This window comes from Bombina bombina, chromosome 3 (genome assembly GCF_027579735.1).
Source record: "Bombina bombina isolate aBomBom1 chromosome 3, aBomBom1.pri, whole genome shotgun sequence".
In the NCBI taxonomy this organism is placed as follows: Eukaryota; Metazoa; Chordata; class Amphibia; order Anura; family Bombinatoridae; genus Bombina; species Bombina bombina.
In genome coordinates, this window is record NC_069501.1 from 758,182,799 (window position 1) to 758,209,525 (window position 26,727).

The following is a 26,727-nucleotide window of genomic DNA, read 5'->3' on the forward strand; positions in this document are numbered from 1 at the left end:
CCCACATTGCGGCCACTATAATAAAGTTATTAACGCCTAAACCTCCGGCCTCCCACATTGCCACCACTAAATAAACGTATAAACCCCTAAACCTCCGGCCTCCCACATCGCTGCCACTAAATAAACCTATTAACCCCTAAACCGCCACCCCCCACATCGCAAAACACTAAATTAAACTATTAACCCCTAAACCTGACACCCCCCTAACTTTAAATTAAAATTACAATATAACTATCTTTAAAAAAATAAAAACTTACCTGTGAAATAAAAACAAATCTAACATTAAACTATATATTAACCTAACATAACTATTCTAATAAAAGAAAAAAATACTACCAATTAAAAAATCTAAATTACAAATGTAAAAAACCTAACACTACGAAAACAAATAATCTAAAATTACAAGAAATAATAAACACTAAATTACGAAAATTTAAAAAACACTAAGATTACAAAAAATAATAAATGAAATTATCAAAAATAAAAACAAGTACACCTAATCTAATTGCCCTATAAAAAGCTCCCCCCAAAATAAAAACACCTCCTAGCCTACAATAAACTAGCAATAGCCATTAAAAGGGCCTTTTGTAGGGCATTGCCCTAAGTTAAACAGCTCTTTTACCTGTAAAAAAATACAAAGCCCCTCAAAAGTAAAACCCACCACCCAAACAACCCCCCAAAATAAAAAACCTAACTAAAAAAAAACTAAGCTACCCATTGCCCCTAAAGGGGCATTTGTATGGGCATTGCCCTTAAAAGGGCATTCAGCTCTTTTTTCACTGCCCTTAAAAGGGCATTCATTTTCACAAAAGTCCAAAGCCCTAATCTAAAAAAAAAACAACCCCAAAAAAAAAAAAAAAAAACCTAACACTAACCCTAGAATATCTACTCACGGTTCCTGAAGTCCGGACATCCATCTTCATCCAGGCGGCGAGAAGTCTTCATCCAGGCGGCAACACCTTCATCCATCTTGGAGATGTTTTCTATCTTCATCCCAGCGGCATGGAGCAGAGCCATCCTGGAAGCCGATCCCATGCTGTGCGGAGCGTCCTCTTCATACGGTCACCGACGTACACTGAAGTTGAATGCAAGATAGCTGTTTCAAAATGGCGTACCTTGCATTCCTATTGGCTGATTTGATTCTTCAAATTCAAATCAGCTAATAGGATGAGAGCTTCTGAAATCCTATTGGCTGTTCAAAACAGCCAATAGGAAGAGAGATACTGAAATCCTATTGGCTGTTCAAATCAGCGGCAGATTAGGGGTTAATAACTTTATTTAGGTGTCAGCGATGTTGGGGGCAGCAGATTAGGGGTGTTTAGACTTGGGGTTTATGTTAGGGTGTTAGGTTTAAACGTAACTTTTTTTCTCCATAGACATCAATGGGGTTGCGTTAAGGAGATTTTTCATTCTGCACTTCAGGTGTTAGTTTTTTTTCAAACACTCTCTCCCAAATGATATCTATGGGGGAAAGCGTGCACAAGCACGTCAAAGCAGCCCTTGGATTTTGTGCGGCATAGAGCTTAACGCCATGATAGCTCACGCACAATGAGGCTTTTCAGTAACTCGTAATGGCAGCGATATGGAGAGGGAAATAACGCAACTTTTTGACGTTAAATTTGCACCCTGTTTAGCGCAGAACTCATAATCTAGGTTATTGTGAGGGGATCACCTGTGTACAGCTCTCTTTAGGTCATTCCACAGGTTTTCAATGAGATTCAGGTACGGGATCTGACTGCGCCATTTTAAGACTTATTTTCCTTTTCTGAAGCCTTGCCTTGGTGGACTTGGAACTGTGCTTTGGGTCATTGTCATGTTGGAATGTGAAATTCCTCTTCATTTTCTGACATATCTTTTACAATTTTTAGGCTGAAAAGTTCAATCTTTGTCTCGTCAGACCATAGCACATTTTCTTTGGGTGACTAAATTAACTTTTGGCATAATTTAGACGGGCTTGAATGTCTCTTAGTGTAAGAAAGGATTTGCGGTTTGCCACCCTAACCTGTAGTCCAGATATGTGCAGAAGAGAAAATGGTCACATGCCTGCAGTAATTGGTACCTGAAAAATTCCTGTAGCAACCTCAGCATTTCTGTTGGCCCCTTAGTTGCCTCCCTGATAAGTTTTTTTCTTGCTCTTTAATCCACTTTAAAGGGTCGTCTTGATCTTTGTGATGTCTCTGTGGTTCCACATTGTCTCTGCATATTGATGATGGTTTTGAACACAGCTAGGGCCCCCATTATGAATGAGTGTGCAGACTTATGCAGTCACAGTGTTATTTTTTATTCAAAATGTTTCTTATAATTAACTATTTTTCATTTATTTTATTCTGGATTTTTTATTAGTCAGAAGAGATCATATTACAGATGGAAAAAAGTCTGATATTTACTTTGTTGTTATTTCTGTCTTTACAGTTTAAAAACCTGCAATTTCATAAGGGTGTGTAGACATATATCCACTGTATGCCTTGTAAAGGAGTATTTGAGGCGCACTCCTACTTGTCGTCATAGACTAGCTCCACAAACCCAATCACAGGCTTGATATGCATTGCGGGCTTTGGATTACACAATCAAGCTTTTGGATTAGCCTAACAAGGAGGAAATCAAAACAACCATTTGAAAAATGTGGAAGCCTCTCCATATATAAATGAAAATATATTAATAACACATGGTGACTAGCAATAAAAAGCCACCAACCAAAATAGCGTAACAGTGTAGTACCTTTCTGGCCCCAAATTCACATGTAGAACATAATTATATTTAAGTTTTAAGAATCAACTTTTACTTGAACCTTTATTTATATTTAATACTGTAAGCCATTGCAGTCAACACTTATTCTACATTTAGACATTCCAAATTGTATTTCATTTTTTTTTTAAATCTCAAGTTCCTCTCTTGAATATAAACCAAAGTTTTATTGTAAAACTTGCAGAGCTGTGTCTTTCTCTCCACCTCTAAAGCAGAGGCAAATTTGTCTTATCAGCCAGTGAAAATTAGTAAGACTTACAATACATACTAATACTGTAGTATTAGTTCCAACATGTGTCTAACATGCATTAGTTCACCCCCCAAAAATTCTCCCCTTTAAATTGTTTTCAATGATCCATTTTACCTGCTGGAGTGTATTAAATTGTTTACAAGTAGCCCCTTTATCCCTATTTTGGCATTGGAAATAGCTGATTTAGCCTTTGGTATCCCCACCTATACTGAAAGTTTATATACTGGAGCCTATGCTATTGAATAGCCTAAGTAAACACAGCCAGCAGAAGAAATCACACTCCCAATGAGGTGGAGAATAATTATGTAATAAAATTATAGTTTTCCATTATTTTCTCTAAGTATTAAGCTTTGGTTTTCCAGACAAATATAGGATAAGGAACAGTGACGTGCAGTGAGGTCAGAGACTGGTGAGGCACTAGATATGATACGCCGGAGAAACACATGTACAGAGGGCCGCAAGTACCCCCAACAGGGCAGGTTTAAATGATAGCTGAACCAGTGCACAGGTGACATAATCAGGTGATGGATGAGAGCAAGTTAGTAACCACTGAGTTATTGAGCTGATTACTTCACCTGTGCACTGATTCGGCTATAATGAAAACCTGGCCTGTTGGGGGTACTTGAGGACCATTGTTGAGAAACACTGCACTAAAGCACCAGCTCATCGGAAATGTATTGATTACCTGGAGAATAAAGCACACATACTCTGCTCACTGACACCCACACACACTCTGCTCACATACACACACACAATTCTGTGGCACAGTGCCAGTTACTAAGCAATTAGAATGATACACAATCTCTTCTCTACTCACTACTGTATTGTAAAAATAGAAATAATTTACCATACAAGTTTTACACAAAGGACAAGTTATCAATACTGCCAACACAGCAACTGCAATATGGTGTTCAAGAAATGCACGTGCACATCCAACTTAGGTATGCTCTTCAACAAAGGACACCAAAGGATACCAAAAGAATGAAGTACATAATAATAAAAGTAAAATAGAAAGTTTATTTATTTATTTTTTTGTGCAATTTCTATCTGAATGATGGAAATGTAATTATGACTTTCATGTTCCTTTCAAAAACTAATTTGATTTGCTGACATGGGGCCAGTAACAGTTGATGCTAATTCTCAAAATATAAATAACTAGAAAAGTCTATTAAAATAGCATGCTCTACCTCAATCATGAAAGTTTAATTTTAAATGTCTCCCTTTGACTATGTGTTTAACCAGTTACTTTACAGTGGCATTATTTCTAAAAACATTTAACTGCAATAATTACATATATTTTTTAAATGACTTATTATCTCCTTTTTATTAATATAAACTTGTATAAAAGCAGCACATATTAAAAACACAATGCAACAGCTTCCAATTGATTTGTGAATAACAAGTTAACAGCAGTCTTTAAATAAATGGAGCCACAGAGAAAAATAAAAATAGATACTGCATCCTCTGACTGAACAGACATAACATATATGGAGTTTGTACCTAATTAAATCAAATAACCATGAAAAAGGGAGGCTTAGCAATATTCAATGTCAAAAACTTTAATTTAAATCATGAGGACACTGCACACTTAACTTCAAACTCTGGGTTTTAAATTATGGATTTAAATTTGAATTGACCCTTTGACTTCCTGTAAGTATTGGGTTATGCTCACTTACTGTCCCCCCCTGTTAATAAACTGCATCTGAGCACAATTTGTGAATCACAAGAGATGTAGAATACTTATTTACTCTTCTGCTTGGTGTCATCTGTTCTTAGGTTACCTCAGCTTCCAGTTGTGTCACATGACCCTGCTCACTGCATCCTCCTTCTGATTAATCTATATATCCTTCACTTGCTAGGAGGCATCAAGAGGGGTGCCTCCTATTGGTCCCAATTTTTGCTGCTAATATATTGACAAAACACAGGTGGCACTGCAGCACAGCTTTTCCTTTGACCCATGTACTGCAATGGAGAGAAGCGTTCCTGTATCTGCCTCTCCATAGCATTACATGGGGGGAAAATTATCTTTTTTTGGACTTTTTTTTTTGTTTTAATTAAAATGTAATTAAGCTTTGGCCACATATGGCAGGGTAGGCACTGCCTCCCCTGCCTCCTATGAGTGCACGTCCCTGATAAGGAAGCAAGTGGGTGTGCACAAATAATAAAGATATGATATTACCTAAAGCTCAACCCACTGTAATAGACTGTGATTTTAAAACACAAACCAGCTACTTCATATACACGAATAAAGCTGAAAATGCGATATCTCGTACATTTTATACTCTGCACCTAGTATAACAAGTCATTGTAAATACATTAATATAAAAACAATAGTACAGTGTACTGTCCCTTTAATGCTACTCTTGACCCTTTAAAATAGATGATAGTTGATCTGAATAAATAAAAAAAATGTAAAAGGAACAGTAGATGTAAGGTGCTACAATAATAAATGGAGGTGATTAGATCTGCCACCAATTACAAGCTTTATTCACAGCCCAGTTGTTCAGTATAGGTACTTAAAAAATCTGGTCATCCAAGTGTCATGACAGGAGTGATGAAAAATTGAAACATTACAATATTATGGGCCAGATTACACGCTTTCCCGCTAACTAAGCTAGAATTATGGTATTACAAGTTTAAAGTAAAAAGTTTTTGTTTGCACGCTTACCCAGAGCATGCAAAAAGCCGAACTTTGAATATCGCGATCACAATAACGCATTACCCAATAGAAGTCAATACAGAAAAAAGTGGAAAAAAACACACTCCCTACTCGCGCAAACTATATATACTCAGAAGAGCGCTAACACAACATAAAAATATGAATATTTCACATTCCAATGTTCACCACATAGCAGAATATGTTTATGTTATTCATAAATACATATTTCTATATATATGATGGTATTTTGTTACAATATACATCTATACCTATATATATATATATATATATATATATATATATATATAAACACACACACATGATTATATATAGGTACAGATATATAGATATATATATATATAGGAATATCTATTTAAAACTACATGATAAAACATATTCTGCTATGAGCAGAACATTGGAATGTGAAATATTTACAGTAAATACAAAGTATAACACTTTATTAAATACTAGTCCTAAAGCCTGTGTACATGGGTCATTTTTTGCAGTACAGCGGTCCCTTCCCTTGCTCTCTCTCTCCCCCTCTCTTTTGCTCTCTCCCCCTCTCTTTTGCTCTTTCTCCCCCCTTTTGCTCTCTCTCTCCCTCTCGTTTGCTCTCTCTCTCCCTTCTCTTGCTCTCTCTCTCCCCCATCTCTTTTGCTCTCTCTCTTCCCCCTCTCTTTTGCTCTCTCTCCCCCATCTCTTTTGCTCTCTCTCTCCCCCTCTTTTCTCTCTCCCCTCTCTTTTGCTCTGTCCCCCCTCTCTTTAGCTCTCTCTCTGTCCCTCCTCTCTTTTGCTCTTTCTCCCCCTCTCTTTTGCTCTCTTGTCCCCCCATTCTTTTGCTCTCTCTCTCCCCTTCTCTCTTTTCCTCTCTCTCTCTCCCCTCTTTTGCTCTTTCTCCCCTCTCTTTTGCTCTCTCTCTCTCCCCTCTCTTTTGCTCTCTTTTACCTCTCTCTTTTGCTCTCTCTCCCCTCTCTTTTGCTCTCTCTTCCCCCTCTTTTGCTCTCTCTTACCCCTCTCATTTGCTCTCTCTCCCCTCTCTTTTACTCTCTCTCTCTACATTCTTTTGCTCTTTCTCCCCTCTCTTTTGCTCTCTCTTCCCTCTCTTTTGCTCTCTCTATCCCCCTCTTTTGCTCTCTCTATCCCCCTCTTTTTTTCTCTCTCTCTCCCCTCACTTTTGCTCTCTCTCCCCTCTCTTTTGCTCTCTCTACCCTCTCTTTTGATCTCTCTTCCCCCTCTTTTGATCTCTTTCCCCTCTCTTTTGCTCTCTCTGCCCCCTCTTTTGCTCTGTCTTACCCCTCTGTTTTGCTCTCTCTCCCCTCTCTTTTGCTCTCTCTCTCGCTACCCTCTTTCTCCCCTCTCTTTTGTTCTCTCTCTCTCTCCTCTCTTTTGCTCTCTCTCTTCTCTCTTTTGCTCTCTCTCCCCTTTCTTTTGCTCTCTCTTCCCCCTCTTTTGCTCTCTCTATCCCCCTCTTTTGCTCTCTCTATCCCCCTCTTTTGCTCTATCTCCCCCCACTCTTTTTCTCTCTCTACCTCCTCTTTTGCTCTCTTTCCCCCCTCTTTTCTGTGCTCTCTCTAACGACCATGCCCAATCCCAGCCGTCCATGCCCACGCCCATGCCATGTCCGCTCCAGCCCCAGCCACGCCCACTGCCACTCAGTCCCGCCCACTCACGCCCCACCCCAGCACTGCCCGCTGTCGTTCAGCCCTGCCTACCATTCTCGCACTCGCAGCAGACAGCAGATCATCAGGTGTGTTTTAAGGCCAGGTGTGTTTGTCCTCGCGCTGTCTCTACTGTCATGACAGCTTTGGACAAACACACTTGGCCTTTTATATTATAGTATGAATATTGCATAAATATTCTCTTTATGTTTTCATTTACTTGATTGCAAAGAGCTCCAATGCATATATATATATATATGTGTGTGTGTGTGTGTACATATGTATTTATGTCTGTATATATATATGTCTGTAAATACATATATAAATACTTATGTACACACATATACATATTTAGACATGCATGTCTATATATCGCTATGTTAAAGCCCTTTGTCTGCGTAAAATTCAATTGCGCTCAAGCGATCATGTTTACTTTTAACTTGCAATACAAGTGAAGTGAGCAAATCCCGCGATAAAGTGTGCACAGCATCTAAAAGTCAGTACTTTATTTTATTTTTAATATTTTTATATATACAGTGGGTATTGAAAAGAATCCCTCCCCCTTGAAAGTAAGCCTGAAATAATGACAGACACGGTTTTTGTTTATCCAGCTATAATTATTCAGTGCAACTTATAACATCCAAGTGAAAGATATAACACCAACATGTCAGACAAAAATAAAGACAATTTAAAACAGAATCACTGAGTTGGAAAAAGGATCACCCCCTTGTGTCAGTATATTGTTGAACCACCTTTTGCTTTAATTACAGCCTTTAGTCTGTTGGGATATGTCTCTACTAACTTTGCACATCTAGACTGTGCAATATTTGCCCACTCTTCTTTGCAGAACTACTCCAGTTCCGTTACATTTGATGGTGACCGTTTGTGGACTGCAGTCTTCAAGTCATGCCACAGATATTCAATGGGGTTTAAGTCTGGGCTCTGACAAGGCCATGTAAGGACATTCACCTTTTTCTCCTTCAACCGCTGTGTGGTAATTTTGGCTGTGTGCTTTGGGTCATTGTCATGTTGGAAGGTAAACCTTCTTCCCATTGACAACTTCCTGGCATAGGGCAGCAGGTTTTCCTCAAGAATTTGACGGTATTTTTCCCCATCCATTATTCCTTCTATCCTGACAAGTGTTCCAGTGCCTGCTGCAGAGAAACACCCTCATAACAGGATATTACCACCTCCATGCTTTACTGTAGGTATGGTGTTATTTGGATGGTGAGCTGTATTAGATTTCCTCCAGATATATCATTTAGTGTTGAGGCAAAATAACTACATTTTTGTCTCATCTTAGCTTAACCCCTTTTCCCATGTGGCCTCAGAATCTCCTAGGTGTGTTATGGCAAAGCTCAGTCATGAATGCATGTGTCCTGTCTTGAGAAGTGGCATTTTTCTTGCAACCCTCCCATACAAGCCACATTTGTGGAGAATTTGTGATATTGTTGTCACATACCCACAATGACTACTCTTTGTTAAAAATTTCTGCAACTGCTTCAGAGTTGTTGTGGGCCTCTTGGAAGCCACTCTGACCAGTTTCCTCCTGGCTCTTTCATCCAGTTTGGAGGGATGTCCTGATCCAGAGAGGGTTTGTGTTGTACCAAATATTTTCCACTTCTTAATAATAGACGTCACTGTGCTTGTAGGCATTGATAAAGCCTTTGATATTTTCTTGTATCCATCTCCTGACTTGTGCCTGTCCACAACTTTATCCCAGAGATCTTTTGACAGTGCCTTGCCACCCATAGTTGATTGTTTGCTTCAGTTGCACTACCAGGGACTGAGATGCTCCAGGAAAGCTCTTTTCATGCTGAGCTAATCAATCTGCCCACAGCTGATCACAGTTAAAGATAAATGGCTTTGTGTGTGCCGTTGAGGAGGTGATTAGCTACACCTGATTGAGTTTTAATTTTAGGAGGGGGTGATCCTTTTTCCAAATTAGTGATTTTGTCTTTGAATTGTCTTCAAAAACTGTGTCTATCTCTATTTCAGGCTGCAAAGCAACACAATGTGATTATTTTCAAGGGGGGGGGTGATTCTATTTAATACCCACTGTATGTATATATATATATATATATATATATATATATATATATATATATATATATATATATATATACATACATATATAAATATATATAGTGGGTCAGTGGAGTTTTGCTCTAAGCAACGCTGATTTTTTTGCATGGGAAGTTAGGAAGCGGGAAACGTTATCACTGTCTCTATAGAGATTGAGGTTGTGACAACTGTGGGCATCGCTGTTAAAGGACCAGTCAACACAGTAGATTTGCATAATCAGCAAATGCAAGATAAAAATACAATGCAATAGCACTTAGTCTGAACTTCAAATGAGTAGATTATTTTTTTTGACAATTTTAAAAGTTATGTATTTTTCCACTCCCCCTGTATCATGTGACAGCCATCAGCCAATCACAAATGCATACACGTACCATGTGACAGCCATCAGCCATTCACAAATGCATACACACTTATTCTTGCACATGCTCAGTAGGAGCTGGTGACTCAAAAAGTTTAAATATAAAAAAGACTGCACATTTTGTTAATAGAAATAAATTGGAAAGTTGTTTAAAATGGCATGCTCTATCTCAATAATAAAAGTTTCATTTTGATTGAGTGTCCCTTTAAGTGCTAGTGTGAAGAGCCGGAACAATGAACTGGGTCCTGCTCACAGCATTGAAAGTGGTTTCATGTAGTGATCCGGCAATGTAGGATGCAGGACGTATCTCATTACACTGGACATAGAGCTTTATGTGCCACTGCCCCTTGCACATCTCGGTACTGTGCTTGGCCCCCCTACAGATGCTTTGCACACTGTGACTGTTCTTGCTGCTGCTCTGGCTGGACCAGGTGAATGAGGCATACCAGGTGTATGTGGTGGCCCTGCAAAGAACTACCATGGTGCTGGCTGGTGAGTGCTGGATACATAGGGGCATGATCTGTTCTTAACAACCTAATGTGAGACTTTTGTCTAGGTGAGAGGCTATTTCATGTCACTGCCTGACTTTTATTTCAAGCTAAAGCTGTTATATTCCTAAGATTTGGTTGTACAAATGATGTCACTAAATAAGGTGTTTGGGAGTGAGGGCTGTACTGAACGCCAACAAATATAAATGTAACCTCAATGGCTATAATTAATGTTTATGGAAACTACAGAGCATAAATGTCCAGTGGGAACATTTATATAACGATCATATTCAGCCAGGAGGTCAAAGTGATTACAGACTACACGTCCTTAGCTCTGAGCTCACAGCTTATATTACATAATAATATTCTGGGGTGGTGGTATCAGTGCTTAACAAAATAATAAAACAATATAAACACATACACGCACACATATATATGGGTTACACAACCATTAGGCACACGTGAGCTTTGCTTTGATATTTTACATTTTCTTCTAGGTTGTGGTGATATCATTTACTTTTACTAGTTCAATGTGCTGCTTAATTATAGGATGCACTGAACTGATTTACAATTTATAGTTAGTTGTTCAGCCTTAAGACACTCTTGTGGGTTGGGCTTCCATATGTAACTCATATTTTTGTTGCGTTTTGTTAAAAACCTCTGTAAATTAAAGGGTTGTGCCATGATGACTGTGCTGCTGATTTTCATTCTTACTCTGGTATGTTTCTACCATCTTTAAAGGGACAGTCTACTCAAGACATTTTTATTGTTTAAAAACCAATAAAAATGACCAACACTGTTATAGTAATACACTTTTTACCTCTGTGATTAACTTGTATATAAGCCTGTGCAGACTGCCCCTAGGGATGGGCGGATGTGCTGAAAGTGTAATTCGTTTGGTATAACGAATAGTCCTGTGGACATTCGCTTTGGACAATCAAATGTTGATAAGAATGAAAATCCATTAAAATTTGGTAATTGGATGTTATTTCCGGTTTTGGAATATTCATAATTAGATCAAATATCAAATTAGTTCATAATTAGTTCATAATTAGATCAAATAGATCAAACTATATTCAATAGTTCATGTGGCAGGGAATTTAGTAAATTGATACATAATAGATACAAATATATCAATTTGAATGTTTCTATTTCGAATATTGCATAATTTGGATATTACATTTAAAGATAGCTTTAGAAATACTATTACAAATATATTAATTCAAATTTTTCGAATTTGAATAATATTACATAATTAATTCGAATAGAATTATTAGAAGAATTTAAATTGAATATTACATTTAAAGAAAGCATTAGAAATACAATTACATTAAACAAATATTAGAATGAACGAACAAATGTGTTAAAATTCATTAATTTTTTGAATGCTGCAAAACATTCGCCTATCCCTAACTGCCCCCTTATTTTAGTCATTTTGACAGACTTGCACTTTAGCCAATCAGTGCTGACTCATAAATAACTGCACTGGAATGAGGACAATGTTATCTATATGGCACCTTTGGTTCCGCACCTGGGTAGTGCTTGCTGATTGGTGGCTAAATGTAGCCATCAATTAGCAAGCGCTATCCAGGGTCCTGAACCAAAAATGGGGCAGGTCCAATGTTTACAAGCCTGCTTTTTTAAATAAAGATACCAAGAGAACGAAGAAAAAAATTATAATAGGAGTAAATTAGAAAGTTGTTTAAAATTGCATGCTCTATCTGAATCATTAAATAAAAAATTTGGGTTCAGGAACCCGCTTTGAAGCTAGCAATTCTTAATTTCAGAGAGAACTGTAGTATTCTATATGAATTCCAGTCTTCCAGTGGAAAATGCTGATGTATTTGATAGGTAATGCAGGCTAATTAAAAAATAAGCCTTTTGCTTTCTTAAATGTTTTGCTTTTGCTTTCTTAAGCTGCCTGAAGAAGCCAAGTCCACACCCCCTTTATCAGTGTTTAGACACAGGCATTGTATTTCAACTGAGTTCACAGCTTCTATGCATGCTCCAGCAGATAATCCCTATGTACTTTTGCATTCTACCAAAACAACAAAATATATAGATACAGCCATAGAAGGAAATGTGTGTGGGGGGGGGGGGTTTCAATTCAGAAACTAAAAAGAAAGGGTTAATGGTGAAGCACTGCAGTATAAATTTGCAGGTAAAGTAATTAAAGTACATATTATTATATTTTGTCTCTATCCCAACTGGTTTTATGTCTCTTTAAGTAATTTTAACTTTGTTTAGTTTGTTCCAGTTAAAAAAAAAAAATGAATTTTAAAGTAACATAAAACACCAAAATAGTCTGTGATTATTCAGCTAGAGCATGGCATTTTAAACAACTTTCCAATTTACTTCTATTATCCAATTTGTTTTGATCACTTAATATCCTTTTTTTTAAAACATACCTAGGTAGGCCTAAGGAGCAGTAATACACTACTGTAAGCTAGCTGCTGATTGATGACTGCACTTTTTATGCCTGTTGTTATTGGTTCACCCGATGTGTTCAGTTAGCTCTCAGTAGTGCGTTACTGCATCTTCAGCAAAGGATACCAAGAGAATGAAGCACATTGGAAAGTTGTTTAAAATGATATGCTCTATTTGAATTTTACTCATAATTGTCTAGGTTCCATCTAAAACTGAATATTATATATATACTGAAAATTTCAATTTGAAAAGCTATTTTTTCATGCAAACTTATTTTTAAGGGACAGTCTAGTCCAAAATAAACTTTCATGATTCAGATAGGGCATGTAATTTTTAACAACTTTCCGATATACTTTTATCACCAATTTTGCTTTGTTCTCTTGGTATTCTTAGTTGAAAGCTAAACCTAGGTAGGTCATATGCTAATGTCTTAGATCTTGAAGGCCGCCTCTTATCTGAATCGATTTTGACAGTTTTTCACCACTAGAGGGCATTAGTTCATGTGTGTCATATAGATAACATTGTGCTCATGCACATGGAGTTACCTAGGAGTCAGCATTGATTGGCTAAAATGCAAGTCTGACAAAAATAACTGAAATAAGGGGGCAGTCAGCAGAGGCTTAGATACAAGGTTATCACAGGGTAAAATGCGTAATTATATAACTGTGTTGGTTATGCAAAACTGAGGAATGGGTAATAAAGGGGCAGCAGATTAGGGGTACATAGGGATAATGTAAGTAGCGGCGGTTTACGGAGCGGCATATTAGGGGTTAAAAAAATATGCAGGGGTCAGCGATAGCGGGGGCGGCAGATTAGGGGTTAATAAGTGTAAGGTTAGGGGTGTTTAGACTCGGGGTACATGTTAGAGTGTTAGGTGCAGACGTAGGAAGTGTTTACGCATAGCAAACAATGGGGCTGCGTTAGGAGCTGAACGCGGCTTTTTTGCAGGTGTTAGGTTTTTTTTCAGCTCAAACAGCTCCATTGTTTCCTATGGGGGAATCGTGCACGAGCACGTTTTTGAGGCTGGCCACGTCCGTAAGCAACTCTGGTATCGAGAGTTGAAGTTGCGTTAAAAATGCTCTACGCTCCTTTTTTGGAGCCTAACGCAGCCTTTATGTGGACTCTCAATACCAGAGTTATTTTTATGGTGCGGCCAGAAAAAAGCCGGCGTTAGCTACGCGGGTCCTTACCGACAAAACTCCAAATCTAGGCCTAGGTAAGCTAAATTGCTGGATGCTTTTGGATCTCCTAATTTTGCCTTTTTTTCCCTTAAGTAACCTTGTTATAATAATATTCTACATAAGAAAGTAAAGAAAAAAAGAAGTTAGTTTAGGATAATCTGTTTTGCTTTCCACACGGTAAAGGTCTAAAATAAAAACCCTTCTGTTTACAAAAGCATCTGGATTGTATAGGATTTATAGTAACTGTTGTGTTTACCAAGGCTAACTGCTAAATAATGTATGCTAGTATTCAACAATAAAATTATACACTGGCCAAATAATTGTAGCAATTTTGTGTAATAACAGTTTTAGTGGTAGATTTGTCCTTTGGAATTAATTTTGTTTGCTGTGTTTTTACTTGTAACAACTGTGAAAAAAAGCATGCCAATTCCCTGGGACAATGTGTTACTATGGAAACCCAATACCATTATAACCCATCTACTAGATGCCATGGTGATAGCTCCATAGTATTAAATAGTAAATAAATATGGATTAAGTAGTGGTAATTACAGGTTAAAATTGGCATAAAAAAACAAAAACCCTGATAAGCCAGTAGAATGTTAGAAAGGAGAACCTATAATGAAAAAATGCTGCAAACCATCATCTTGTTTTGTTTGTGATGACATTTTGCAAAATACAGTATTACTTTTCCAATAGATCTGCTTACAAAATAAATGGTTAAAAAACAAATATCATAAGCTGCTCAGAGGTGCAATGTAAAATTCACGATAGCTTTGCATTATATAAAGATAATCTCATGATCATTTTCAGCAGGTACTTCAGGTTTACAGTTCCTTTGGGGATGGGTGAAGATGCATTTTTGCCAAGAGAAATTGCAGCAATAGTAGGCACCATAAATAATGAATATTAGCTATAATGTTTTAACTATACTTAATGTAACATTTTGGGCTAGATTACAAGTGGATCTCATTCATTAGTGCTGGGTGCTCTATCTTTTGCCCAACCTTGTGCAAATATTAACATACAATATGGTGTTACATGTGGAGGGCTTCAATGCATAGTGCAGGGAGCAATATTAGAACATTTATTGCGCTCGTAATACAAGACGTGAGTTAAATGCAATCCAAACTATCTGTGTAACACGTAGTACTTTTTCAGACTTGAAGTAAACCATTATTATTAATAACATTCCATAAAACTATACAGAGAAATCTGCTATAGCCTTAGCACACCTTCAGCTTAGCACACAATTTGCTTAGAGCACAAAACCTAACTCGCCACTTGTAATATGAGTGCTATGAATGTGTTAATATCACTAATATTTTTGTGCTCCACTTGTAATTAAGGCCATTATAGGGGTTTAGCCTCTTAATGACCAGCTTCAATGGTCTTTCTATGGGGATTGCTTTCTCAATTGGGCAGTCTTGCCGCCAGCGACGATACCACGCTTTTTTATGAAGCCTGCAGGAGGGAGGGATGGTCAATTAAAGCGGTCTTGCTGCTTGCAGCGAGACCCACCCTACTATTAGCAGAAAGTCCTTTAATGACCAGCAACATACAGGGTACGTTGTGGTCATTACAGGGTTAAATTTGTGTTTATTATGAGATTAAATGGCCTCTTTTTAATATATATATATGGAAACTTTGGTCTTGGTTCAATTTGTCTCCTCACCTAGAAACAGGTGTGACATAATTGCCTGGAAAGACTCCTGATAATCCTGTCCGGAGGGAGGTTCCCTTAAACCAGCCATCTTGACATTTTTCAATGACTCTGTACATCTCACCCTTGCGGAGCTCCAGCTCATCATTCTTCTGTGGTTTGTATGCATACAGGGCCAAGTATCTGCAGGAAACACAAAAGCATGAGACACTACTGTTAGTACAAGTTACTATTATCTCCTAGTAATAAGCTTCAAGTCTATGATTCAGCAACTTGAAAATTATTGTTTAATGCAAAGAAGTCATACCTATTACACAATATTAACAGTGTAGTTTGATATATAACATTGATGTCACATTTCACAATTTATCATAAATATAAATAGTGACAATTATGGCTGAATTTACATCAATTGCTAACACAGACACAGGGGTCTATTTATCAAAGCATCAACTGAAAATACGCTTGAATTCTGCATTGTTGCGAGATTGATCCGCCATAGTTATCAAAGCGTCAAGATCGGCAAATGTTGAACTTTGTGACATAAAATATGATCCTGCAATCTCAATCCAACTCAGACCGATGCTTGCGTCATTACAGATGTTTAGAATTCAGATTCAACTCTATTTGAACCTTTTCCAAATTTATCAAACATTTATCAGGTACGCTTGCGTGCATCCCGAGGCAGTGTACCTAGTTTTCAATCTCCCACCCTTCAGGTCGCGGATGCCATAGAAGTCAATAGGAGTCTGAAAACACAGAAAGCTTATGTTCGATGCTGCAAGAGAATGAAGTATATTACATAATTAAAGTAAATTAGAAACTCTATTAAAATTGTATATCCTTTCTAAATCAAACAAAATTATTGCTCCACATTTGGTGCACTAGTAGATACAGGGATAAAAATGAAAAATACAATACTACTTATGGATTATGTTAAAAAATTGTCTCTCATTACAAAGCAAGGGGTCAATATTTCTACAAATTTGTTGAAAAGTTTTGCCACAAACTTGTCACAATTATAGAGATAGAGATAAAAATGAAATACAAAACTTAATATAGCTAGCTTCCTTTTTATTTTTTTGTGAAAAATCTATGTGCACCATGTTTAAGCCATATAATACAAGTCACACTCTCCACTTCGCACCAATTTTGACGCAACACTTTTCGCACCAATTATACGCAAACTCCTAAACAACACACTAGTGAAGTTTTCAACCACTTTTGATTGTAATATGCATAATCACATGATTTATGACATCAGCCAATCTGATTCAAATATACATTTTAAACTATCAATAACAAATCAAAATGCTCGATACTTGTGTCATTGATCACTCATCAGAACTTGCAAGTGCCATTTGTTACATTGTGTAGTATACTTTGACAGTATGTATATGTGAATTTAGAATTAAAGAAAAACATTGATGCTGACATTAGGACACACAGTGTAATATTTTAGACAATGATTTTAAAATTCGAATTAATGTTTGATTCAATATAATCTTAAGCGGATAGCGCAAAGGGATAGCCCACCTAACATTAAACTGTAATGATTCAGATACAGCAGAAATTAAAATTACCTCTTTACTGTCATGATATTTTCAGTGTATTTCTTCCTTCTCTTGAATTTCTTTTTCTGTAAGAAATGTCATCTTATATGCCAGCCCATTTTATAACACCTGTGAAGCGGTGGTTTTTAAAACTAGATTGCAATCAGGAGGGATTACACAGGTACAGAGAGAAAACTGGCCTAGCTCTTAAAATATCCATTGATTGCAAATAAATACATATGATACCCTGATTACATGTTATATTTGCAATTATTCCTGCTCAGAATAATAATAAATTTACACTATATACATATAGTAGTATAAATAAACACAGCAATATGAAAGACAACATTGTTTAGAACAAAAAAAGGAATTTAGGGACATGTAAATATGTTTGCAACAGATTTCTGACATAACACACACATATATATATATATATATATATATATATATATATATATATATATATATATATACACATATATATACACACACACACACACAAGTATGTGCAAAGATATATGATATATGTACAAATTCTAGCATTAATAATCATTTACAAAAATAAAATATGAGATAAAAGCATATCATGACTTCTAGAAATACAAATACACATTAATTTATTTGAAACTATCATATAGCAGAATGTTTTTGTATAACAAATCAATATAACAATAACTTTCTATGAGATATTGTTTGTTGAGGTATAAATTTATCTATTTCTTGGACATTAACAGTTGAAAAATAAAAGATTAGCTTTAGAGAAATGTGCTTGTTCATGGACAGTAATGAAATGGTATAAATAAAGTTGGGGAAAACCTGAATAACTGCGTCATCGACGATAACTCTTAGTTATCAACAGTCCGATGCTCTTTGCACTGTACTTGACGCTCGTGTTTTTGGCGTCTTTAGATCCGCGGCAGCGATGTCTGGCGAGCGTATTGACGCCGGCGAATGCACTGAGATTGACGCTTTGATAAATTGACCCCACAGAGGTTACCCTTTTATTTGACCTATTTACAGTACAATAGCTTGAACACTAGTTCTCAGTTTTTCAGGTTCCTGAAGAAATATTTAGTCACAAAACAGACTTTAAATATCTCAATGCATATAATACAGAGTTGTCCTGTATAGCAGAGTTTGCCATCACCCCCCGGAACACCTATCTTGACAACTGCATATTTTACTAATTTGCATAGCTTCCTCGAGAACGTCAATGATGAAATGTTTCATTATTATATCCTCATTGCATTGATTACATTTCATGTATATGTGAAAGTGGATTCATCAAAATCTTGCACTTCACTTTGAAACATGTAGGAATAAGATAACAATAAAATACTCCACTATTTCAAGAAAAAGACAGACATCTTGAAGTAATCAAAGAAACATGAGCTCACTTCTCCTTTTGAAAATATACATGCATGCAAACAGACAGACAGGCATATAGACAGACAGACAGACAGATAGATAGATAGATAGATAGATAGATAGATAGATAGATAGATAGATAGATAGATAGAAAGATAGATAGAAGTAGAGTAGAAGAGAGTGAGAGAGAGGATTGTGATTCTGAGAGCTAAACACAAATTAAAACAAATAGTCTGTTATATTGTATTCTACACAACACATATTGCTTATTGTTGACTAAACTTGCACATTTCCATCTTCTTTTTCAGACTGCTTTATAACATTTTCTGACAGGTTTACAATCTCAATTGCTCCCCTTGAAATTTATTTTTTTTATAGACATAACATTTTTTCCTTTACAATATATTAGAGATACATCATTTTTATTCTGGACAATTATGCTTTAGATGCAGTTGATGATTTCAGTCATATCATATGGCAATTCCTAAAAGGGATAATGGAAGTTGAAATTGTATTTTCATGATTCAGATAGAGCATGCAATTTAAAAAAGAAAGCTTTTCAACGGACATATTATTTTATTCCTTGTTATGTTTAGAATCATATGTTAAAGCTTAAATCCTTTTATTTTCTTATCTCCTTTTTCTCTTCCCCTCTCTTCTCTATTGCTCCACTCACCCATACATATTCATTTTTACCTTTTTATCGTCTGTTGTTCTCGTATTCGCACATACACACCATTCCCTACAGCGCAGACCACCCATTCCATCCTAGATTACAAGTGTCACACTAACTGTTGCGAACGAGTGATCTCGGTTTTCTGCACACGTCGGAAATAGTGTGTGTATTACAAGTTGAAAGTAAACATAATTATGAGAGTGCTATCATATTTTACCCTTGTCGGGTTAGCGGGACTGAAACCCTCACATAACGGGTAGTGCGTTAAAAAATTACATATGCATTCAAAAGTACAGTTAAACTCATGTAAAGCCTATCTGATAAAAATTATTCAAATAAATATTAAAAATAAAAAGTTATATGGGTTAAAAGGTATATGGTATATGACAAGGTGTTTGACTGCAAAGGGTTATATTGTATACATACACACGTATATACTGTATGTATATATATATATACACATGTCTAAATATCTGTATATATATATACATATGTTTTTATGTATTTGGGTGTTTTACTGTACATATGTAACATTCCAATGTTTTTCATTTACAGGATAATGGAATTTTTATTGTAAATACATATTTTAGGGGCATATTTATCAAGCTCCGGATGGAGCTTGAGGGCCCTTGTTTCTGGCCGCTGCTCCATAACCTGTCCGCCTGCTCTGAGCAGGCGGACAGATATCGCTGCAATTCAACCCGATCGAGTACAATCGGGTTGATTGACATCCCCTGCCGGCCGCGAATCTGCAGGGGGCGGCATTGCACCAGCAGCTCACAAAAGCTGCTGGTGCAATGTTGACTATGGAGAGCGTATTGCTCTTCACATTCAGCGAGGTCTGTCGGACCTGATCCGCACTGTCCGATCTTTGTTAAATAGGCATTATTGAAATAATACTTATAAAATATAAAAAGTATTAATAACAATTATTAAAAATAATTATACATACTGTAATATATATATATATATATATATATATATATATATATATATATATATATATCAATACTGCAGATGGGCACAGTACTCTCTCTGAGCAAACAGAGACACTTCAACTTGAAATGATAGCAATCCATGTAAAGAAGGCACTCTCAGTTTATCTAAATAAATACTTTATTACGTGAACGTTTTTGGGGTCACCCCCATCCTCAGACATAAGTACCTGCAATAAATAATGTCCCACCACTGAGAGATCAAGGAAGCTCCGGTGTCCTCCATGTGCAACTGCGCAAGCGCAAAAAAACGTACAGCATCCCGGAGTGGCCAACATAATAAAAAAACAAGTGTCAAAACTAAAAAGGCTCGGCGCTATGTAAGTACTCACGATACAGAGAAAGATATGTATGCCAGCTTAGTTGTGCATGTCATGATACGAACGCTATCTAATCACACCTATTATCACAAACCTTGCCAGATTACCAACTATACCTAAAATGTTCACATAATAAAGTATTTATTTAGAGAAATGGAGAGTGCCTTCTTTACACGGATTGGTATATATATATATATATATATATATATATATATATATATATATATATATTTGTATTCTATAGATTGTTTAGATTTTTTTTACAGTATGTATAATATTTTTTATTAATATTGTTTTCAGATTTTATATGTAATTTTTCAATAACGCATACTAAAGCTAGTAATTCTTTATGCGCGCCAATTCGACACTGTGTTAGTCAAAAAAAATAATATTTTTGTAATTATATATATATATATATATATATATATATATATTAATGTTAATGTAAAATAGATATCTATACCTATATATCTATATGTATAGATATACAGGTATAGGTAGATATAGAAATATGTATTTACAATAAAAAATTACAATTTACAATAAAAATTACTTGTTCTGTATGTGAAAAACATTGGAATGTGAAATATGAATAACTCCTGTTGGGTTAGCCCTGAGCAATAAGTTTTTTTTCTGCGCTCTCCTTTGCCTTCTATGGGGAGTCACAATATTTGGTTAGCTTTTTACTTTCAACTTGTAATAAGCACTCAAAAAGCTTAATTCTAGCTAAGTATACGCTCAAAGGAAAGCGCTAAATAGCGTGCCACTTGTAACCTGGCCCATAATGTAGAGTAATATGATATTAAATATTGCAAAATCGTATGAGGTAGAGTAATATGATATTAAATACTACAAAATAATATGAGATAGAGTAAAATGATATTAAATACCTGTTACTAATGCATCACACTGTTATCTGAAAATGTTAAAATAACACATTAAACTGAGCGGGCAGACGGCCTGTCCATATAGCGAATGCCTCACTGTAGGAGCTACATGCTAGACAGAAAAGGCTGCCAGTTGGCATAAAGAAAGGTAAAGTCTGATATCAGGAAATAACAGTGTCAGAAAAAAGACTCCGCAGGCCAGTAGGTCTTTAAATGGAAACATTTTTAAGTGTATAAAAATTCTTTCAAAGCAAGGAACATGAACTTTAACTCAAATATGTGCTTTACCATGTGGCTTTTCTACCACATTCAATTTACGTATATTTAATAACAGCCATATTGTCAACATGGTGATTTACTCTTATTAGAAGGTATTGTATATATTTCAAGAACATTGGCAAAAGCTACTGTAAAATAATGCACTAGTAAACATGGTAGCAAATAATACCTTCATTTATATTTCATTAAAAAGTTTTTGGTTTAAAGATGTTTAATACTCAGGAGTACTAACTAGCAGCCAGATTACGAGTTTTGCGTTATGGCTGACTCATGAATAACTTGTAAGTTATTTTCACTGCTCACCTTTCATAGCACTGCTATTACAGGTTTGCAAAAAAACGGCTTGTGCGGGCGATATGGTTGCGTTGAGCTCCATGCTTCACCCAAATACAAGCAGTGTTTTGACGTGCTTGTGCACAATTTCCCCATAGACATCAATGGGGTGAGCCAGCTAAAAAAAGCCTAACACCTGCAATCGCGGAGCGTAAAGCTCCGTAACGCAGCCCCATTGATGTCTATGTGGCAAAAAAAATGTATGTTTAAATCTAATACCCTAACATAAACCCTACATTACACTTATTAACCGCTAATCTGCCGCCCCCAATGTCGCCGCCACCTACCTACACTTATTAACCCCTAATCTTCTGCCCCCAATGTCGCCGCCACCTACCTTCCCTTATTAACCTCTAATCTGCCACCCACAATGTCGCCGCCACCACTATACTAAAGTTATTAACCCCTAAACCTCTGGCCTCCCACATCACTAACACTAAATAAATATATTAACCCTTAACTTAACCCTAACCCTAAGTCTAACCCTAACGTAACCCTAACCCTAACACCCCCTAACTTTAACATAATTAAAATAATTCTAAATAGAACTTACTATTAATAAATAAATAATACTTATTTAAAAATAAATACTTTCTTACCTGTAAAATAAACCCTAAGCTAACTACAATATAATTAATAGTTACATTGTAGTTAGCTTAGGTGTTATTTTTATTTCATAGCTAAGTTTGTATTTATTTTAACTAGGTAAACTAATTAGTAAATAGTTATTAACTATTTACTAGCTACCTAGTTAAAATAAATACTAATTTACCTGTAAAATGAAACCTAAACTGAGTTACACTAACACCTAATATTACAATAAAATTAAATAAATTAAATTAACAAAATACAATTATCTAAATTACAAAAAAATAAACACTAAATTACACAAAATAAAAAAAGAAATTATCAAAAATAAAAACAAATTACTCCTAATCTAATAGCCCTATCAAAATAAAAAAGACCCCCAAAATAAAAAAAAACCCTAGCCTACACTAAACTGCCAATGGCCCTACACTAAACAGCCAATAGAATTGAGCTCGCATTCTATTGGCTATTCCAATCAGCCAATAGAATGCGAGCTCAATCCTATTGGCTGATTGCAACAGCCAATAGGATTTTCCCCCCTTAATTCCTATTGGCTGATAAAATTCTATCAGCCAATCGGATTGTAAGGGATGCCATCTTAGATGATGTCATTTAAAGGGAAACTTCATTCTTCAACAACCATCAGAAGAAGAGGATGCTCCGCACCGGATGTCTTGAAGATGAACCTGCTCCGCGCCAGATGGATGAAGATAGAAGATGCTGTCTGGATGAAGACTTCTGCCCGCTTGGATGAAGACTTCTGCTGGCTTCGAGGAGAACTTTGGCCGCCTGGATGAGAATGAATGTCCGGTCTTCAAAAACTGTAAGTGGATCGGCAGGGGTTAGTGTTAGGTTTTTTAAGGGTTTATTGGGTGGGTTTTATTTTTAGCTTAGGGTTTTGGGCAATGTAAAAGAGCTAAATGCCCTTTTAAGGGCAATGCCCATCCAAATGCCCTTTTTAGGGCAATGGTTAGATTAAGTTTATTTAGATAGGTTTTTATTTGGGGGGTTTGGTTGTGTGGGTGGTGGGTTTTACTGTTGGGGGGTTGTTTGTATTTTTTTTTACAGGTAAAAGAGCTGATTTCTTTGGGGCAATGCCAAAATGCAGTTTAGTGTAGGCTAGGGTTTTTTTTTATTTTGGGGGAGCTTTTTATTTTTATAGGGCTATTAAATTAGGAGTAATTCGTTTTTATTTTTAATAATTCCTTTTTTATTTTGTGTAATTTAGTGTTTATTTTTTGTAATTTAGATAATTGTATTTTGTTAATTTAATTTATTTAATTTTATTGTAATGTTAGGTGTTAGTGTAACTCAGGTTAGGTTTTATTTTACAGGTAAATTAGTATTTATTTTTACTAGGTAGCTAGTAAATAGTTAATAACTATTTATTAACTAGTCTACCTAAGATAGCTACAATGTAATTATTAGTTATATTGTAGCTAGCTTAGGGTTTATTTTACAGGTAAGTATTTAGTTTTAAATACGAATTATTTAGGTAATAATTGTAAGGTATATTTAGCTTTATTTTAATTAGTTAAGTTAGGGGGTGTTAGGGTTAGACTTAGGCTTAGGGGTTAATAGATTTATTATAGCGGCGGAGTGGGCGGATGGCAGATTAGGGGTTAATTATATTTAAATAGTGTTTTTGATGCAGGAGGGCGGCACTTTAGGGGTTAATGATTTTATTATAGTGGCAACGATGTCGGGAGCAGCAGAATAGGGGTTAATAAATTTTTTAAGTTGCGTCAATGTTCAGAGCGGCAGATTAGGGGTTAATAATTTTTTATTTTTTTTTTACGATGCGGGAGGGCCTCGGTTTAGGGGTTGATAGGTAGTTTATGGGTGTTAGTGTACTTTGTAACATTTTAGTTATGAGTTTTATGTTACAGCTTTGTAGCATAAAACTCATAACTACTGACTTCAGATGGCGCTACAGATCTTGTCATTTTAGACTGTACCGCTCCCTTTTTGGCCCCCCGCAAAACTCGTAATACCGGCGCTATGGGAGTCCCATTTCTTAAAGTGCGGTACTGACGTTGCGTGATGGCCAAAAAAGTGTCCGGTAGAACTATTCTGACGAGACTTGTAATAGCAGTGTTAGTGAAAAAGCATTGTTATGGGCCATAACGATGCTTTTTCACTCATAACGTCAAACTTGTAATCTGACTGAATGTTCACAGAGCATAATAGAAACTTTTTCTTACAAAACAATTGTGATACGAATCTAAAAAACAAACAAAAACAAAAAAATGCTTACACTGGACACCATGTGGGACACACAAGGATTGGATGAAGCCAGATTCGTCATTGAACAGCTAAATCAAGGATGAGATGAGTCAGGCAGAGGAACAGCGCAATATTTACCATCTCTAAATGGTAAATATTTTACAAAGGAAATGTCTTTAAATATTTTAATGAATTAAAGTCCCACTGTTTATAAATAGTTTTATAGTATTAAAAGCCTTAAGTTTACAATCACTTTAAGATTATAGCTAAGAATAAACATGTGTTTAAAAAATGCTCATTTCAGTCTCACCAATCATCTGCTGGGCAAAATATTACAAAAAAGTGGACTGACTCTCGCTGAACAGATGAGTGTCGATGTGCCTTTTTTAGGACACTATAGGGTTTGCTACTGTTTGAACAATCAAAGCACATTGCCAGTGAATGCGGATCTCAGCAGTGTGGAGGGGACATGTTTTTAAAACATGTTTACATGACAATATAATGTGTGCTCCTAATAAAAAACTGTTTCTGTTTAGTAAGAGTTCAACTAATCTATACGCAAACTAAGTTTCACTGTAAATGCAGTATATTTCTTACAATTATAATGAAAAAAGAAGAACACAAGAGCGTCCCAATCTAAGGGATAGATTTATTAAGCAGCGGATGCTACATCGATACCCCATCGTTTCAGGTCCGCCTGAAACAGAAGTTTCCTTACCTCCTTAACTTCTCTGCCACCTTTTAGGAGGTGGACTGAAGTCATCCCAATCAAATACAATTTGGATGATTAATGGCCTCTGCTAGCAGTCGATTGGCCGCCAGTGAGCAGGGGGAGGCATTGCACAAGCATTTCACTAGAAATGTTTGTGCAATGTTAAATGTCAACATATGTTGAGTGGACATGATTCGCTACAGCGAATCATGTCCGCTTGACCATTAATAAAGCAACCCAATAAAGTGTAGATTTATTGACACCAATAGTGCGCAAATATTGAAGCACTTACTAAAATAAATATAAAAGCTTTGCAATAAAAACATGAAAGTCTTCTCTTACGGTGGCGTTCCCTTAGGGAGTTTACACAGTAATCCAAGCGTGTATTTCTTACAATTGCTCATCTTGCTACTGAAAGGATGGTGACAGTTATGTGTAAAAAAGGTTCATGTAAGCTAGGCCGTATTGTTTAGAAAAGGGATGGCCAACAAGTGGCCCATTGCTCTCAAGAGGCCCCCTGCACTATATTTTCGTCCCTAGGTAAAAAACATAATTAAAATGTGTGCCATAGTATTTGGCCCCAGGGAAAAACAGAACTAAAACTTGTACTTTGGAGAATTTTGAGCTGTGGCCACTTTTTTTGTCCACCACTCAAAAAAGCCATCTGGAAATGAGAACAGCAGATAGAGGATACCCTGAAACCTAACCCAATTAAGTCAGGCCCTGTGCCATTGGACATTTTTAGGAAATATATTATTATTTGTGTTTCATAAATTTATAAAATTTTTGATCTGTGGCCCTTAAAGCTTCTAACATATTGATCTGCCCCTCCATGTGTTATGAAGTTGGCCATCACTGATTTAAAACATTAGAACTTCTCTGTGAAGTTTCACCATTACAATACAGGCTACTCCCATAAATCAGCCATGAAACTCCCATGGAACACCTAGAAATTTGCTTTGTATGCAATCACCATTGTTAATAAAAAAAACAACCTTAATAATAAACCTAAATGAGCTGGATGACTATGGGTATATTGTATATGTGTATATAGTGTCATTTTGTAATATTTATATATAGTTATATATTTCCACAGAAGGGCACTTTCGCTTTAAATTTTTAAATACCAGGGTGCCAGCTAAAATATTCACAAGTCCAGGCAGGCACTCTCTGGATTTTAATCCCACCTTTATTGTGACGTTTCGGAGTATATTGGTCTTAGCCAGCCTACGTACAACTGTGCATCACAGTTTATGGTTGGCCAGGTTAGATTCTA

At 36.2% G+C, this 26,727-nt stretch overlaps 1 protein-coding gene across 2 annotated transcripts in view; it reads right to left on the reverse strand.

The window, feature by feature from the left end:
- SH3RF3 (SH3 domain containing ring finger 3) overlaps window positions 1-26,727 on the reverse strand; it is an 899,869-nt gene that overhangs the window by 120,283 nt on the left and 752,859 nt on the right. For both annotated transcript variants that reach the window (XM_053707609.1, XM_053707610.1), the window contains one exon: window positions 15,524-15,694. In XM_053707609.1, coding sequence (XP_053563584.1) covers window positions 15,524-15,694 — 171 coding nt within the window. The remainder of the gene's footprint in view (window positions 1-15,523; window positions 15,695-26,727) is intronic.